The 19,154-nt window shown below is 44.6% G+C and overlaps 1 protein-coding gene across 3 annotated transcripts in view; it reads left to right on the top strand.

Moving 5' to 3' along the window:
* The first annotated feature begins 1,040 nt into the window (after positions 1 to 1,040).
* CHST13 (carbohydrate sulfotransferase 13) overlaps positions 1,041 to 19,154 on the top strand; it is a 53,774-nt gene continuing 35,660 nt past the window's right edge. The window contains exons 1-9 of one of the 3 annotated variants that reach the window (XM_083795123.1): positions 1,041 to 1,057; positions 1,431 to 1,534; positions 1,692 to 1,762; positions 3,790 to 3,873; positions 4,336 to 4,513; positions 5,216 to 5,312; positions 7,675 to 7,697; positions 11,315 to 11,440; positions 12,070 to 17,853. Coding sequence is in view for 2 of the 3 variants with exons in the window: in XM_083795121.1 (XP_083651247.1) it covers positions 17,603 to 17,853 (251 nt within the window). In the remaining variant the exon portion in view is untranslated. Of the gene's footprint in view, positions 1,058 to 1,430; positions 1,535 to 1,691; positions 1,763 to 3,789; positions 3,874 to 4,335; positions 4,514 to 5,215; positions 5,313 to 7,674; positions 7,698 to 11,314; positions 11,441 to 12,069; positions 17,854 to 19,154 lie in introns of those variants that run through there. The other 2 variants (XM_083795121.1, XM_083795122.1) reach the window with 2 other exon arrangements.

Consider the following 19,154-nt stretch of genomic DNA (forward strand, 5'->3'; position numbering starts at 1 on the left):
GAGGTACTATATGGCTCAGTTGCTATTTGAGAGATTTCTGAGGCCTGCTGGAAGGGAAAGCATTTTCCTGCTGATAGATTAAAGTACTTGACTGAAGACTAAGCATGAACATTGTCCACATTCTCTGTGCCTTGCTCCTGTGAAACATGAACACACTGGAGATCCTTGCTGACAGAGTAGGAAAATCAGAGGCCTATTCAAAATGTTTTCTAAATCCAATACCCAAGAGCTGAAGTCAGGCTTGCTCAGTTCTTCTGACCGTGCACATCGATATGCACACAATTAAGCACAAGAGACTGGCCATGTGATAAGTTCTCATTGATCCTGTCCTGGCAGCATTGGAAAAAGAACAAAAAAGTATTCTACGGTAGGTGTTCAGTGCAGAAAAACAGGTATTCTCCATCACTGTAAGGTCCTGAGTTGGCAGGGCATTCCCAGGGGTTTGTACTTTTAATAAGTTCCTACAAGAGTCCTAAAAATTGTAGAGTAAGCATGGCAGAAGGGACAGTAAGAAAGTTAAGCTCTCTGTATTCAGAGGTAAATTGGAAATAGTCAAGCACAATGATGGCCTGTTGAAAAATGGAGACAAACATCCGAATATTGTAAAGCATATTTAGTGCCACAAGCAAGAAAAAATCCTGTGGGGAAAAATGGGATCAAACAAGAATCACTGAGTCATGGAAGGCAAATCAAGATTGCAAAAAAATATTTGACTTCGGTATATTTTCCTATGCATTTGCGTTTGAGTTTGCAACAAGCAGACATAAAAACCCAACACAGATTTGGATTTTTGAGGACCCCTGAGGGGTAAGTATACCCCTGAGATTCTGTTTGCTCTCATTTATAATAATTAGTAATTTAAATATGATCCTATAAAACATATACTTTAGAGCTATATCCTGAGCTGTTAAGCAGAACGTTGCTACACTCACTGTCAGATCATTACACAATATCTGCTTTAACTTGTCTTCTGTTAATTACAGCTTAGAAGATTATATCCAGGAAGTTTCCTATACCAGGAAATACTGGTCCCAGAAAGACATAAATGCCCAAACAAGTAAGAGTTCCCTTAGTGACGCAGGCACTTTCTGTTGTAAATGGAGGTGTTTTTCCATGAAAGTATTCTCAGTTTGCCACCATTGCTCTTGTGTAAGAGGTGGAAAAAAACCCTGCTGCTCTTAGACTACAGCTGGGCAATGAAAGAATGATGTTGTGAACGAAAACTCATGAGTGATGATAGAATAAAAAAAAAAAAACTCACCTTAAACTGCTTTACTAGGATGTGTCTCTTGGAATATAGCCACATCGGAAAGGACATTGAAAGCTTTGATGTTTTGCCTCTTAAAAAGAATAGTGTTTGTATGTGATATTTTTTTTTGATATCTCAAAAGCAAGTCCTACAGATTTCCTGAAATTGTCTGTACCGACAGAACAGCAACAGAACAGTACAACAGAAAAGGAGGGACTCCTGAGAAAAGCTTGTGATAAGCAGAAGGTTCCTGTGATCCCCATGGACCACTGTATTCTTGGATGGGTATTTTCCAGAGTTATCTACCTATAAGATGTAACTATAACTTACAGGGAGCGACACGTTTGCCACTGTGTTGAGACTCTAATGACCCACAGCAGGGTAAACTAAGCTGTACCCTCACACAGTTGTTTCTCTGAAATATGCTTATTTTTCTGTGCAGGCTAGGATCACAGGATGGCTAAAGACATCAGGAACATCTTGTGAGCACATTTGGCTACTCCTGCAGGCCAGGTCAGCTCTTTCTGTCAATTTTACACATAAAATGGTAGGCTTACGGATTCTTTTTCTGAGTGCAGAAAAAAAAAAATTGTAAGAAAACTAATAAATCATCTCTTGATAGATACTTTAAAGGTGAACGAGAAAACTTATGTAGTTGACTGCACTGCAGTGCCTGTCTGCACTGACTGTCCTCAAATCTAGGGGAATTGTAGGCCTGGGAACATGGGCACTGACTGGTGATGGCCAAGTCTGAGTGCTTGCCTGTGTTCTTTGTCCTCTTTCCTTGCCACAAATATTTACCTTGCTCTTCCTTCCTTTCATTTCTACAGGTAATTCCTTGCTATCTCTTTCCACTGTTCAATATCTTCCCTGTTGTCTTCTTGTCACAATGAATGATCTAGCAATAGTAATGCAGTTATAGAGCACTTTAGCAATGTAGCTTCCTGACGGGAGCAAGTACCCAAACCTAGGAGGGGAATTCTGGTTTTGCAGCAGGAAAATTTGAGCTTTTTCTCCTCCTGTGCTTTTGAGCACTGACTTCATGGTGTGATGTTGTGGCATCTCGGAAATCAGCTTGTAAAAAATGTAACAGACCCACAGATTTGAATTTGGGAACAATACCCATCGTTCTGCATTGCAGATCTCCACTGTGGGTGCATAGGATGCTGTTCTTAATACGTTTTTAGCCACCTTTTATTTCACCAGCCAAGAAAGAGCAGTATTTTGACAAGTCGTAACAATTGGCACTGCATACCTAAAGGTACTAATTTTTCTGACGACCAAGCCTTTGACGGATGATTTCCGTGCAGTGCTGTTCGGCAGCCGGAAGGTGGGGCACAGACTTTGCTGGTTTATGTCGGTATGCTAAGAGTTGCACGGCCTGATGCTGAGCTCTAATTTTGGGATTTATTAGGTTCAACAGAGATAAAGCAGCAGCAGATTGCAGATTAACGTTTCAGAAGTAAAATACGAGAAAATCTGAATATTTTTTTAAGATCTCTCTCAAAACTGAAGCTGGCTGGCCTGGAGCTAGCAAAGGCTTGCACACCCAAGTGGCATAGGCAAGAAACTGGGGAATAAAGAAGAGCAGGGAACTGAACAGAAGCCAATGTCATGTGGCTGTCACCTGCCTCTGGTCCTGAAACTGTTTTGGGCAGCAATTAACTGGGAACACTAGGTTGCACAGATTTCAGCATGAAATTTATGTATATTCTGTATTAATAGCAAGGACCAGGCAAAACCCAACTGAAGAGGAAACAACTGCATTTGAATACGAATATTTGAGGTTTCAGTTCTAGGGTGACAAACAGGCAAATGTGGCTTATCATGACACAATAACAACAATCCTGCTTTGGTACCCATGAAAAATTTGTTCCCCCCTCCAAGCTGGCGCCTGGCTTCAGTGCAGTCAGTGCACACCTCTGTTTAGGAGCACGTAGTAAAAGGGGCATTCAGATTTTTGGAAAATTCCACAACTGCCCATAAATATCTGCTCTGAGAGAGCATTGCTACTGATTTATTAAGTATGCCACAACGTTAGCATATTTATCCACTCCGAATTAACTGAAACTGTTTATTGTGTAGTTTATAAAATTGCATCCTCTGGATGTACTTCCCAAAACACCCTGCAGGTAAAGTTTTGTGTTAACACACCTCGTTAGCATCGTGTCCTAAATAGCAATGGACTTGGGCTTTTCCCTTGAGAAAGAAACTGTAGAGTCAAAGGCCTTTAACTACACAGTGGCACCGGTTCCTAAATATTTGTGTCTGGCATACGTTCCATGCTGCATCCGAGCTGCTCTCAGCTCCTGGGATGAAAGGTAATAACGAGAGTGCTACAATAGCCAAGTGCTTTATCAGTCAGAGGTGTCATGAAAAAGCCTTCCCCCTGCCCTCATCTCCCACACCTGAGAACATAGAGACACATTGCACAGCTCATCTTAAAACCTGCTGGTAATTTACGCAATAATAGGGCCTGTCAGAATTAGGCCCTATTAAAAATTACTCATGCCGTCTTCCTCTCCCCCCACGTTTTCCAGGTGAAGAAGAGAATTAACATCCCATTTTCAGCTACCAGTGCCATGACGCTACTCCTGACATTGCTGCTGGTGCTATAAAAGCAGGTCAGTCTCCCTCAGGTCTGAGAGCCTAGTCTGTGGGAAGAGTGAGTAAAAGCACTCCTCTAAGTCAGGTAAGGTCCTTCCTTCTCAGCTCACTTTTAATTATAATTGCTACCATCTTCCCTTCTTTTGTAAGGGCTGCAAATCCAGTTGGGGATCTGGCAAGCTGATCTCTGACAATATCAAATGTTCTAAGAACTCTTAATCGAAGGCAGCCCATGAAAGCACCCTGGGGAGCGCTTTATTCTCTGTGTTTAAAAGGACATGAAAGTACAATAGTTCTCTTTATACTGGTACAAAGCAGCCAATTGATCTTGTCAGTTTAATAAATAATACAATTGCTTCCATCAGACACTGTTAATAGACTCCTGTCTGGACTAATGTTGTACAGAATGGTACAAGTACAGCAATGCTATCTGCCCGTGTCTGCCCTGGATTAACCACCTCCCCCTTTATCACCTGAAGGCAAAGCTTCCAGCAACAGTCCCCGAAGGGCATCAGGTCTCCTGATCTTCATCTCTTTCTTCATTTTAATGTGTGCTCTTGGAAGAGACAAGCTAATTTCCTGATGCATCTGTTGTCTGGCTGGTTCCTAGCATTTGTACAGATTCAAAGAAGCTTGAGAATGTAAAATAAGCAGCAGGTTTGCTCTTTCTTTTTTTTTTTTTCCTCTTCTTTAAGTCATTCACTGTCTAAGTGGGCTCAAGATGCTAAATTTGGATCCTGCTTTCCAAACACTGCAAAAGTGCAGGAAACTCGGGTGCAGCTTCTTGCTTGGGGCATTCTGAATACAATGACCAGATATTAGGAAAATTGAAATGAAGGTTTGGACAGAAGGGGCACACAGCTCAGGGGTTTGGGTTGTTTCTGGTTTGGTGCCAACATAATCAGACCATTTTGAATGGGCCTTGAGTTTTTGGACTATCTACGCTGGTTTTTAGGTGAACATCAGACACAGACACAACAGAGTTCATTCAGAAAGTGCTGGCAACGTTAGCAGAGGGGATTTAATTTTTTTCATTGTCTTGGCTTTGTTTTCCTTTTTCTTTTCTCTGCCATGACACAAAGTGGTTCTGCATTTTGCAGCTGAGGTCCAGGATAGGCAGGAAGAGGATGTATTTGTCATTTGAAAAAAGATTCCAGGGTTTTCAGGACCAGAATGATGTGCTTTGAAAACAGTTCATTTTACAGCAGTTATTGTTTCTACATATTTACATCTATCGACATAAATATAGCCATCTATCTACCTAAATATATGATATATGTATATATGTGTGTATGTTTATATATATATTATATATATGTGCATATATATGTACAAATCTAGTCTTTCCTTTCCCGTTAGAGTCCCACAGGTTGTCTCCTTGTTCTGTGAGAGACTGGAAATGCCTCTCTGAGCATAACTGAACTCTCCTGCTCAGCTTGACTGAAGAGAGAGCGTGGTGAGTAACAAGCTAACATCCTCTTGCTTGCAAAAAAAAATCACCTCTGATCTTAATGCTGTAATGCTGTAATCAGTTATTCCACTGTTAATGAAATTTTTTTTACCAGTAATGAATAAAACAATGACCAACAAGTAAAATAGAAGCTAACAGGTTATTTAGATTTACTATGCTTTGGTATTCTCTTCTGCAAAAGTTAGGCAAGTAACAGTGCCAGAACTCAAAAGGGCATTAGGGGGATAAATAAATAATTGACATTGAGCTGCTGAGACATTTCACGTACTGGGGCAACGTGTGAAGGCAAGAGATTTGTGTCTAAGCAGAGAGATGTTCTGGTTGAGCAAACGTGGTCCTACAGCATCAGAAGTCAGCAGGCCTGGGACCCTTTCGATCAATGGGGAAAGCAATTTCTGGGAATTTAATGCTTCATCCCCAAAGCTTTTCTGTATGAGCAAGTCTGTGCTTGCAAGAATATTGCTTTTGAATCATTGCTGCATTGCTTGCAGAGAAAATACACCACTGCTCTCCTACTTAAAAAAACTCAAATGCTTTATATTTTAAATTCAAACACTAATTGAAATACAGATTCCTTAACTGGCTTTAGATATAGCTTCAGAAAGAAAAAACAGTCCTTTAAATAACAAAATGTTCACGCTGAAAAACAGTTTGCTTTACTCCCACACCCACTTTGAATCGAGGCTACTGTGCTAGAAGGATAAGACCCAATAGTGCCTCTAAAGCCACAATCGGTGTTTGAAAGGCAGCTCTGTGCTCCTCTTTGAGCGCTATTGATACTTTCAGCTGTGGCATGAAAGACCTGGAACTCTGATCTCAGGTTTTGGCAAGTCAAGTCATTCAATTCAATTTCAGAACAGTGCAGCTGTGAAGCTTTACAATTTTTGATGTTTAAAAAGGTAGGGATTATTTCTGTTCTCTGTGATTTGCGAGCAACCGCTGTTTCTGTTAGCAAACCCAGGAAGAAAGCTGTCTGTCTGATGTGCATGGACTGTTACTGATACCTGCACAAACACCTGAGCGGCTATTACACATCTGGCTGGGATCTGTGAGATCAAAGCACTCTCTGGCACTCTGCTGCCCTTCGAACACCTTTTAATTGGCCATGAGCCCAAGTACTAGGGCCTGGGACTGAGCTTTGCCTCCTTGGGTGACTGGGTGAATCCTACTTAGGTCTGTAGGAAACTGGTTGGTGTTCTCAGCCTCCTTTCTAGTGGGGAGAGGGTGGCATCGCTATTCCCATTGCTCTGGTTCTCATACCTGCAGAGGGTCGGGGTATAGACACTGAAATTGCAGCTGTTGTTCTTTCTCAGAGGGGGTTTCCGCAAGCTTGGCTGAAGCCCATTAGCATGGGCTGTTTGGTGGGGATACTCCAGGTGCCCTCTCCAGAGGGACAATCTGGCTGGCCTTCTTCATCTTGAAAGTCACGGATCAAACTGTTCATTTCCAGCACTGTGAAAATATTTCATAAGCTCATGTCTGGGCGCTCTTTCACGCGGGATTTTCATATACATTCTTTTATTTCTGTTGGAAATTGGAGGCCATTTGGTTTAGCTCTGGCAAAACAAGTGGAGGATGGCAGGGCTGGGATGTGAACACAGGCTCTGTTCTGCAATCAGAGCACGTTCTTCTGGACGCTGCCCCCGCTGAACAATGCAGCATCACGAGCACGTCCATGTCAGGGTGCTGCCGAACCGCTGGTCAGCTTTGTTTGTGGCCCTGGTTGTTTCCATTTCCTAGTAGAGGAAAAGCATCTGGCGTTGTAGAAGGGGGCAGACCAAGTGTTCTGTGTGGGGAAAAATCGTGTACCCGCACGCTAACCATGGGACCGCCTGCTGCTAACCAGCCCGCGGTGTTGTGCGTTGTTACTGAGCAGCCTTCTGAGTCATGACAAGGATGCTGTTCTGAGGGCACTGTGTGGCGCAGAGAGCTGCTTGGGTGCTCCACAGACAGATCTGAGACCCGGGTGCCTCTCGCGGTGACCTCAGCCTGGACAGACGCAGGATGGACGCGTGGCAGGGACTTAGGGGTGGTCAGGGCAACCTGGGCTAAGGGTGGGTGTCAGGATGCTGACAGCACTCTGAGCATGATGTGTGTGTGCAGGGAGGTGAGACGTGGGCAGGTGTGCCCTGTGGAAGGCAGAAACCAAAGCCATGCTGCAGGATGTCACTTCTGAGCAGAGCGCTCCGCTAAGGCTCCATTTGCGCTGTGCTGCTTACCTGCTGTTTGCAGCCAAGTCTAAAGGCAGCAAGGATATCAGTGCCTTGCAAGATTAAATTCTTTGATTCCAATCTCTTTAGCTAGAAAGTATGTTGTTTCATCTAATGCTTGTCTCTGTCTGTTTTAGGCTGTGGCGCCTGCTGTGAAAAGGTATGCATAATGAAATGATTAAATCATGCGTTTTCAAATAATCAAAGTCATGCTGTTTCAGCTATGCTGAAATCCTGTTCCTCTTATGAGACATCCAGCCAGATTCAGAATTTCTTTTGGATTTTGTATTTCTTAGTAGGACTCTGAAGAAAAAAAAAAAAAAAAGAGAATCTGGCTAAGGCCAGTTCTGCTCTCCTCTATGCCCAGGGCCAGATCTGATCACATTCACATTCTTCTTGTGTCGCCACAGACAGAAAATAACTTTGCAGTCTGATTTTATGCTCTAAAGAAAATCATTCACACTGTGACAGCACTTCAAAATATTTCAATCCTTATTCTGTATATGCTGCTGGCTATGACTGCAGTGCAGAAAAAATGCTTCACTGAATCTGTAGTTATGGGAAGGGGTAAAGCTTCCAAATCACTCCTTTCCATCTTGATTTTGTAACTAATCCCTTGTCCCTTCTGTATCTCAGTTTGAGATGTCTCCCCTGTAACTCTGCACTACTTCACGCTTTGGCATTCCTGATGCACTTAGTTGCTCAACACTGCTTAAAAACTGCACAATAAGGTCAGGTGGTGCTACCTGGGCTGCTACACAGAGAATCACCTCCCAGCTGTGGGAAGTTTCCCCAAGGAAATGTGCCCTGGCGCAGACGTGCTGAGGGGAAGCAGCTCGTTTCCTGCTCCCCGGAGAGGGATGGAGATCCCCTCTTCCTAGGGGTGGCTGCAGCAAGGAGCCTGAATGCTGCTGAAGTGCAACCAGATGATAGACTTAGAAGGATGGCCAGGAGGGGATGTGTGATAGGAGCATGTGTGGGTGTGATGAAGTGCAAACAGAAGGAACAAAGAGCATCTGAAGTGAAGGAAGTGAATCAGAAAGACCTTTACTGTCAGAGACTCTCACCAATCCACCAAGGTAAGGTCTCTTAAAAAGATGCTCTCAGGGCTGATTGACGTAAAATGAAACATCCTGTTTTGCTGTGGTTTTTGTTTGGTTTTGTTTGTTTTTTAAGGGATGAGCATGTATGTGTATGTTCCCATGTTCTGCTCGCTGGAGTCATTCTCAAACAGGAATGATGTCCAGGTGGGCTTTCTGACCTCCCGAGGTCATGGAAGCGACAGGGAATGGATGGAGTGTAATATGCTCATTTTAATGAAGGGACTGTATTCACGGGGAAGGTGGCACAGCAAATACAAGAGAGCGGCACTGTAAGATATTTTTCTAGGTTGATTCTTGCAGATGCAAAATACAGCCTCGGGGAGGAGAATGGTGAGCATATCCCTCCCTCCTCAGAGTGCCACAGTTAGGAAATTGAGTAACAATTGCAGTCTATCTGAGAAGGCAGAGAAATTTAATTGAATAGCAAAATATCAGATCTGCATTTCAAATGGAGGAATTATCTTTTTTGGGCCAAGCAAAAGTGTTTAATTTTGACAAAAGGAGATAAGAACTCATCTGCTTTACCATAATGGAAACTGTTGCAACCAGGCTCATTTTTATTACGACAGTGTTGCTCCAAGAGGCTTCAGATCCGCATGTGCAGTTCTCCATCCTGAAAGCACAGCACCTCAGCCCAAATGACACCTGCACTTTCAGAGAGGTGCAGTTCTGTACTGCGGTGAAAGGGCTCTGGAGCATATGGCTGCAACGCTGGGATGCCACCCTTGTCCCGCGGGTTGAATATTGAAGACACTGTGGCAATAGGATAGAAAAAAATACTCGTGCAGAAAGCATTAATCACAGGCATTGGATATGGTAAACCTGGGCAGCTCTAAGCAGGCAGCAGATGGAGATGGAAGAAAAGGAAATAATCTGGTTCTGCATTAAGACAGAGTCAGTTTAGACAACTGCTTTCATTTGCAGTGCAGAACAAACCCAGCATGCAAAAAGCGAAGAGCAATTTCTTCTCTCCACATGAACAAAGCTGGATGGTTATGCTGGTTGCCTTCAGCTTTAAAATGCTGCTGCAGGACGCAGCCAGATGGTGTTCTCTTTTGCTCTGCTGAGTGGGGCTATGTGGGACAGGGTGTGATGCTGCTGTGGAAAAACGCACCTGGACAGAGGAGCTGGACAGCTGGTCTCAGACCTCTCCTGTTGAGCACAAAATTTTCCCAACTAGCTTTGCCTTGCAGCTCACAGAGATGAGATATCCCCTACTCTTTCCTCATCTGACATGAAGCTTGTAGGGACAGACATCCGTGATTCACCCACTGGTTTGATCCTGCACTCGGAGCTGCACTGGTGAGGAGGATTTCACCCGGCTGGGGATCCAGAGAGGCTCTGTTGGAAAGCAGGTTCCCAGCTGAAGCCTCTGTGTAGAAACTGGTTTCCAGAGTTAAGGTCACCAGTGCCCAGGTCAGATCTCAGCCTTGCGGGTGTCCCCCTCATTCACTTGGCTGCTTTACCTCTTCCTTAAACCCCAAACTTCAACCATCAGCCAAGAGGGAGAGAAGAGCTGTGTGCGGTTTTAGAGTCTTCAGTGCAATCTATTTGAAAAATGTCTATTAATAAAAGGTGTAAGGCCTTTAGCAGTCAAGAGTAAAATGACTTTGTGTAAATAACAAATTATACCAGTCCATATTGATTTTTCCTGTCTGAGCAATTCCCAGATCAAATGTGCTCCTTTTACAAGTCAAAAGGTGATTTTTCTAACTGCAGTCTCTCCAAACTCTGAAGAGCTAAAACCCAAGTTTTTCTTTCTCTCCTTCATCACTACTGTAAATAAAAACCTCAGAGTGAAGACACGCCTTACCATTTTATTGCTGATCCATAAAGCTTACTTTTTAAATAAGAAAAAAGCTTCCCAGATCCATAAACCAGGCACAGCTATCAAGAATAATTGCACAGTAAAGCCATAGCTGTGTGCAGCCTTTATCCTCCCGAGCATCCCGAGTGCACCGCCTGACCTGCAGGCGCATCCTCCATCGAGTCTGTTCTCTTCTGACCAGCCTTGCTCTGCTTGACCCAGGCAGTGACAGCCTTGTGCATACGATGGTGACAACAAACACAGAGCACAGCAGAGCAAGAGATGCAAAGGTCTGAACCATTAAAAAAAAAAAGGCTTGGTATGAGGTGAGCCTGCAGTTCAGTTGTTACCCACATTCTTTATGCGTTGTTGAGCATGGCTTTGATTTGGCCCTTCCTCCTCAAGGCACACCAGGCACATCGCAGTGCTGCTGAGAGGTTCGTGGCTGACCCCGCTGCCCTGAGATCTGCTGGCAAAGCCGACAGCAGCAGCGATGCTCCAGGGCCATGCAGAGTCCGGGAGCGGGCCCCACAGCCCACTCACAGCATCGTTGCCTTGGGTAGCATCGTGCAGCCAAGATGATGGATTTTTAGGAAATGAATGAATTTAACATTTATTCATGAGTGCAGTCTCTGAGGACTCTTAACATTTCTTTCAGTGACGACAACAAGACTGACATTCCAAAACAGAGGAAAGATATTAAATACCAAAGGAACATCCTATTGAGCAAAAGGAAATCAAGTTGATTTAAGTCCAGAAATCAAAATTGAATACTTAGAATATTTCTTCCTGTACTATTGATATCAACTTTTTATTATTATTATTTTTCTGAGCAAAAATGAACCTTCCATTTTCCTTTCTTTTAAGTTTCTTTGATTTCTTATCATGAAGGCCGAGTGAGTGGCACTGACTTTCCTTCTAGGACTTTTCTGAGGAAACAAACCAGTGAAGAAGTGACAGTGACCAGACCTGGACTAACAAAGCTCTAATAAGGTACAACACATTGCCTGAAGCTATGCCAGAGGCCAGCCCACCAGGACAGACTAATCAGGGCATGGACGATGATACCTCTGTATTTTGGGTGTTGTCTGACCTTAACCCTCTGTATTTTGGGTTTTGTCTCACCTTAACCTCCAGTCCCGCACTGGAGCAGCATACACAGCGCTTGGTGGTTCCCAGGCTGCCATCGGCAGCAGTCCTGAGGAGCCTTACTCCAAAACCCTTCAGTGGGAAGGAAAATCGTTTAGAGCAATTCCTCTGAAGAAGAAAAGCTTAACAGCATAGTATATTTTTTTGTGTGTGTAGCACAAATCTTTCTGTCCCCTCAAGGTTCCTAATTTTCCTTATTTCCCAGCTGTTCTGTACCCACATCTCTCCTTTCAGCTCCCTCCTTTGCAGCAGGACCCAAGGGTTTTGCACCCAGTTTTCCCTGATTCTCATCGGTCTGAGAGATGTCCTAGTCATAAGGTTAGAGCTGAGTACCAGGCATCTTACACCTGCAGAAAAAAAAGGTTGCTACTTGGTTATTTCCCCTGTCTTGTTTTGTGCATTGTGCTCTTCGTATTCAAGCAGAGCACCTGATCTTTCTCAGACAATTTCTCTCTTGTTATTTTCTCTTATAGTCTCCCACAGCAACATCCCCAAAGTTATCTAATAAACAGGGATGTTATGACATCCTTGCACAATAACTCTAAATATCATCACAGGAAACATCGCCTAATAAACGATACAATTACTGCAAAGATGAAAACCAGCGCTCCTGAGCACACACAGTGAGTTGTTCTTTGTCTTGTCGAACAAATTATTTTCGTGTTTTTTTTTTTCCTTGAGTGCTTTGTTTTGTCTTGCTTTGCTTTTCAAGCTGCCTCTTATTTTTTCTCATTGCCTGTGATCGCATGCAAGAAATGTATATCTCCGGGCACAGAAATACAAAGCACAGTCATTTGGAGCTGCCACTGGAATGCAGGTCCACCCAGTTCATTTTTTTCCTATCATACTGGGTGGAGTGGCTCCACAGATACTCCTATACACACCCTTTCTTTTTTTGGTACTGTTAATTATTTTAAGCTTCTCTTCAGGTTGGTGGCATAGCTTATTACCATGGAAAATGGGCAGTTCGTCTCCTTCTGTGGCGACTAGTAAGTTATGAAAAGCTTTTGAGCTCAATTTATTCTGACTTCCACCGCGTCTTGCTGATTTATCTATTATGCTCTAAAAAAAAAAGGCCAATTAAACCCAGCGGTTAAAGCAGACAGACAGAAGGGCATGCATTTTCAGATCAAAAGGTGTTCCTGAAACAAAAATAAAGGCAGTCTTGAAGCCAATAAATGGTATCTCTCGCTTCGACCTGCGGGCAGCACTGCCCGATGAGCGCTGGCTCTGCTGTGGCAGGAGCATCTCGTTACCTCCCTGCTTAGCTTTGGTACCACCTTCAGCCCCAGCAGTGTGCTACAAAGGAGCCCAAACACTGTATTTTAATAATCTGTCTTGTTCACAAGAGCAGAGCCAGCAGCAGCCAAAGGGAGAGCAGTTGTTGGCCAACCAAAACACAGCTGTTGCAGCTCATTTTGAAGTCCACCAGCCTTTTCTGCTGGCCCTTTTCAGAGATTAAGCTTAATCTCCTCTATGTGAGGCTTATGTTGCCTTATTCGAGAACGGTTTCACTGTGACGGCCTTTGAGTTTTTTCCTCTTTACCTCATCCTTTGTGGTTATGGCAGGGAAACGGCTTTCATAGAAATGTACCCAGGCAAAAAGCAAAGCTGTGCAAAACCTGTGTGGTTCTGCCACGCAGCCACCAGCCAGGCCAAGGCGCACAAGAGCCCACGGGCTTCCTGAGAACACAGGGGCTGATATTCTGGCATTCTGTCAAAATCAGGTAAAAGCGACTATTTTGTGTGATTTGAACAACTGGGCACATATGCTAAACAAAGGCTGTGTTTTAAGTTGAATTGTATTCCTTTTTTTTTTTTTCAGCTTTATCTCAAATCCAGATGTGAGTTAAGCGTGGGAGAAGGGGCAGTTGTCTGCTCTACACGGATCGAAATTTCAGCAAAATGTGCTGCGAGCTGCAGCACAGTGAAGCAGCCGAGTTCGACCAGCCTCCCTGCCTGCCTCTGTCTGTGCTGTGCGACAGCCAAAGCAGAGTTATAAGTAACTCCTCTCCTCTGCCAAGAAACTCCCTGCATTGATTTATCCAGAAGGGCTTCTGCACCAAAGATAGCCTCTGGTGTGGGGGTTACGTTCCAGGTCTGCTTTTAGGGGAGAGCTGTTCCAAGAGAAGTTGGAAGTTTGTCTTTGGGTCTGTGATTATTGTAAAAGCCTGGACCGGAGCTTTTTTGGCTGCTTGCGTGTCACAGCACTTTTCTAACGATCACTGGTTGCTGCCTCGGTTGAATAGGTTTCCTAGATTAACCAGGAAAAAGAAAAAAAAAAAAAAAACTCCACCCTTTTTCATTTTATAATTATCTGCTGTTTCTCCAGAGCTGTTCTTTTATCCGTATATTTTGCTCTTGCCTGGATGTGCCCAGTGTTGCAATTAAAAGGAAGCAGCTCTATACAGTTACCAACCTAAGATCACATGCTGCAAATCCTTGCTCATTAGAGCAGTCCCACCAGAGTGAATGAGGCTGTTTCACATCAGGTCTGCTTGCTTTGTGAAGTTTAGGAGGTTCTGACCTTAAGTTGTGTGTTTTAAAATGTCAGCAAAATGTTCTCTGACTCACCATTAATAGTATAATTGCTAATGTGATGAATATCCAAAAAAAAAATCCGAATGTGTTTATATAACTATCAGAAAACTTGCATTCCCAAAGGGAAGGAGAAGTTGTACTTTCTACATCATTTGTGTTTTGGCCCGGAGGTGTCCTATGTGCTGTGCCAAAAAGTAATAACGCAAGGGACAGGGTCAACGTAAGACTGAATTTAGTGAAAATTCCTTACCTGTGCTACTTGGCAATGCAATGAGGTATTCAAAGAAGGGAAGAGTTTTAAAATAAGTTTGTTTTGCACTTTGTTTTTTCTGTAGTTCTTGGCTTTTCTGGTTTCACTTCTGGTTTGTGTTCGATCAGTCAGTGCTTCTATGCTCTATGTGCTCCGAATTTAAAAGACATCTGCTTCACTTCAGCTGTATCCCCCACTGTCAGATTCTGCTTCCTCCCGTTATAAGAATGCTAAAACATTGCTGGCACGAATATGCAAGGAAAGTAAATGCAAAGCCAGAGCCACAGATAACTGCTGATCCTTTTAAAGTGCCCAAACCTCTCAGGAGATCTTTGATGCAGAGACTGTTCAGCGAGACAGACTAAGGTCTGACCACTCTTTTTGCAAGCACAAGAGCAAGCATCTGCAATTACTTTATGAAAACAACCGCTGGTGAGAGTTATAAATCAATACATGCAATGTGCTTGGGACATTTTATTTTAATTAAACCATGCTTCATATAGCATCCAGAGCTTCTCAGCTGCCTTGTTAGATCCCTAGCATCAGGGCAAGAGGGCAAAGAGTGAGCCGCCGCCTCTGCAGTTGGCATCAGGCACCCAGATGCGCCAAGCGCCCCTGCAAATTTTGCTGCTTTTAATTTTTGGTGTTTCCTATAGATGGATGATGTTGCAAGTAATTTACTAGAAGTCACAACTCACTTGGTAGCCAAGTGGTTGCAAGTACAAATTACAAGAGAACTGTATTTAAATATATTACTAAAAAAAATAATAATAAAAAAATAAAGATGTGTAGAGCTTTCCAAGCTGGCCAGGCAGGAGTGTTAGCAGGTGGTTTGTACCAGGCAGATGTGCCCTGTCCACATGCGGGCACCCTTCCCTGCAGGTTGGGGAGGGGATTTTACTCTGACCCGTGCAGCCCTGCAGCATCTGGCCTGTAGCTGGCTTGCATCTGGCCAGTTGAAAATTCAGCCGGAGGAGTTGACATCCATCTGCACCCGTGGCCCGACACGGCTCAGGGTGCAGTTTGAGGTTAAAGCTAAAACAATCCTTTTTTTTTCTAGGAACGACGCCTTGGGCAAGGCCTGTCTGATCCGGGAGATTTGATGTTCTCAAGAAAAAAAAAGAAAACAAAGGAAAAAAAAAAAACTTCTCTACTTCAAAGCCATGTCTTTCCCCTACTTATAGGGGTTGTAACAAACAGATCTTGTGATCTTACATGGTCAATCGCAGCTCTAGGCTTGTCGTAGCCCACTCTGTCAGTGACCTCCTTGTCACAAGTCCAGAGAAGGGGGAAAAGAGCCAAAAAGGAAAATGCCAGTGCGATGTGTAGGGTCAGCTTGAATAGCAGTTGTACTTGGGAAAGCTGTGACCCGTTGGTAAGTGCTGCTCGAGCCGGAGCAGAGGATCTGCACACCGAATCACAGAATCATCAGTCATCCATTTCCCTGTAACCGCAGCAGGGAGGAGACAATGAAACAGCCAAAGCACACGCTTCCTAAGATTTAAAAGAGCATTGTGAAATAAATGCCTGGAATATTTAGGCTATGCAAATGTTCAGCCAGGTCACAAGCCAACTGCAGGCGCCGCACGTGAGCAAAGCCCATCCGCGCGACGTGGCGGGCCGTCAGCGGGTTTTTCATCAGCAGAGCCGTGACCTCCAGGGAGCCGTCCTGTGCTGATTTACTGCTGTGATTTCAGCCAGGCGTCTCCTGGTGGGGTGGGACTGACCGCCTGGCACGTGTTTTGAGGGGTGTTAGAGGAATTCGTTAGAGCCCCCGCGCTTACAAGAGCGCTGCCCAGCACTGCGGGGGTGTGAACGCTCTCCCTCCCGCGGGGTGGGTGCTTTGCTGTTTGTGCCTGTTTGGATGGGGTTTTATAATCTCTTTCAGGCTCGGTTTGTAAGTCTTCTGGGTAATGAGTTCGATGCTTTTTTTAGTTCTAGGGCTCGGTAATTGCTTGGCTCCTTTCCAGCTGATGCTCCCCACGCACAAAGAGGGAAGTGTGCTCCTCTTTATTAGGGCTTTGATGTATGTGCCTTCCCCTAAACGACATGAGGAGAGGGTTTGTCTGCACTGCCTTTTGCTGGGGTGGGGCTACGATGCCCACGAGGTCCAAGGGTGGAATTAGACAACCTGAAGGACACATGCAGGGGATGGTTTTGGGAGCACATGCCCCTTGGTGGCTCTGAGCAGACTGGGCAGCTCGGCGTGCCGTCAGCGCCTCCAGATGCATGCAGGCACTCGGAGGGATGCGAGAGCGCGCTCTGCTCTTGGCTGCTCTTTAAAGAGCAGCAACAGCTCTCTGCAGATAGAGGCTGTTTTGTACTAGAAACGGCATTGTTCCCTGTGTCAGTCAGCAGCACCGCGAACACGTTTGGGTGTGAGCGCCCTGATAGAACAGCTTGAGCCGGAGCAGCCTCCTGCTGCGGTGGGCATCCTTGGGAAAAGTACGGGTTTGGGGTTAGAGCATTCCCAGCATGGGGAGAAAGCTTGGTGTGCTCCCCAGGAAGAACATCAGATTTTCTAGAAATTCAGCCAATTCGTCTGCAACATTTAGTTTCTACTCCAGAATGCCTGTGTGCTACAATGGAGAACGAAACCTCTGGGGGAGGTGGTTTGGTTCAAACTGTGTGTGTGCCAGGGAGAACCTGCTAAAATGATAAAAACCTGGGCTCCGTACATATACTCATGTTTTGCTGTATGGAAAATATGATATTTATTGGGCAAGTTGAAGCAAAATAACAGCTTTCCCCTTTACTCTGGAAGTTAATCTCAAGTGAACTTACACTGAGATGTGTGAGTCCAGGAACTTGAAGTGAATGGAAAAAATAAATTAGTTCTTAAAGGTATCTTAGAGGAGATAACTTGGCAGGAGTCTAGCTGATTTAACATTAACACCCAGAAAGCTTAAGAGACTGTAAGTTAACCGTCATTGGCTTCCATCTCCTTTCACCCTATGGAAGAAGATTTTCCTCCCATTCTTCTGTTTTCTGACCCTTTTGAATGCAATCAAAATTAACTCAGCTTTTCAATTCAGTGAAACCTTTTAATCCTGTCTGTGTATGAAACACTTCACACCACACTGTGGCACTTCATAGTAGATTAAATTAACTCTTCTGTGTACTCCTGAACAGTAAGAGACCCTCAAAGTATAAAATAAATCTGTGCATAAAAAGAGTTTAGTAGAAGGTTGAATGTTTTCCAGTCCCTCAGAGCCATGCAGATCCGTGTTTCCATCACATGCCCGTGTACCTGTATAGGTTCAGCCAGATGCCTGACTTCTCTGGATGTCACAGAGTCCTGCAGCTTTTTCTCTCCTTTTCCTTTAGAGCAAAACCTGCTGTCTTCTGAAAACCTCCTGGAGACTGCAACTGCTGCCTGCTGGCTGCTTCGAGGCAGTCACACATCTTCCCTTCCATGCCTTGTGTTGCGGGAGGACTGCTTACCCCTCTCCAGGCTCTCTTGCAGGTCAGTCAAACAGTCAGAAAAACCCTCCGGGTCCACGGTACTCACATGGGGTGGGTGTTCAGTACAAGTTAAGACCAGGCTGTTCCTGATTCTGATGGCAGTGTGTGAGCCCACAGCACAGAAATTTCCCCATGGGTTTCACCTTGGAGGGATCCTCTGTCACCGCACTGGGTGCTTTGGGGAGAAGCCTTCTAAACCCATTTGTCTTCCTGCAACATGGGACCAGCGGTGCCCTCACAGGGTGCAGGCTGTGGAGGTGTCCACAGAAGCCAACACCGCAGCTCCCAAAAGTTTGTCATCAGAGACTGACCTTCAGCACTGAAGCACATGGCTCTCTCCACCTCTAACCTTCTCGGGAGGTAGGAGGAGGTTGGTTTGGTAAGTAAGCCTGGATGTCCTACAAAGAAATTATCTAGATGGGAATTAGTAGGAGCACAGATGTGTGTTTTTAGAGTAAGCTGCTGGGAAACAGGTTACCTCAATCCTCTATTTTGCTCTGACAGTGATGCATTTTGCAATCATGTGCAAGTCACTTCACCTCGATGCAAGGATCATGCCCCCAGGAGAACAGCCTCTCATGCCTCTCTAGTAATGGTTGTTTACTTTCTGCTTTGTCCCTGCTCAGTTGTTGTGGGGTCAGGGCTTCTGTGTTTGGAAGAGGATAGTGTGGATTAGAAGGCCATGTTGCAACAGCCAGATGAGCAACAGAGGACTTAAAATGGGAGCAAATGTGTAATTGGTTAAAGAGGTAGTTAAGTGGGAAGGAACCCGCCGCTACTGGTAGGGCACAGAGCTCCATGTTCTCACCTCATCAGCATTTGGAAACATTTATGGGGCTCCTACAAGGCTTTCAAGATTCATTGTACACTTGGCTGTGTTCTTTTTGCCATAAAGAGCCGTGAATGTGCTGTGCTCCCCATGGCATTAACTTGTCTGGCAGCACAGTCCCTCTGAATCAAGGCATTTTACAGTCAAATCACTAAAACCCTTTTGGAGCTTGCCAGGAAGAATCAAGTACCCCCTATCCAGAGCAGAAGTGTGGGGAGAAAGCTGCTGACTTCAGTGGGCCACTGGACTTTCCTCCTGCCTGTGGGAAGTCCTGCTGAACGTGTGAGCAGAGCTCTGAATTCACATCTGCTTCCCTATTGGTTTTACAAAGGACTTGTGCAACATGGTAACTGGGAACAGAGCTTGTCAGTGAATGTGGCCTTTGGGTTCTGCCGCTGTTTTGCTGAGGAATTTGGGGAGGACACATACTGTTGCACTTTTTCTTGATGTCAGTGAGTACAAGTGTCATCCCA

This window comes from Anser anser, assembly GCF_964211835.1.
Source record: "Anser anser genome assembly, chromosome: 12".
NCBI lineage: Eukaryota > Metazoa > Chordata > Aves > Anseriformes > Anatidae > Anser > Anser anser.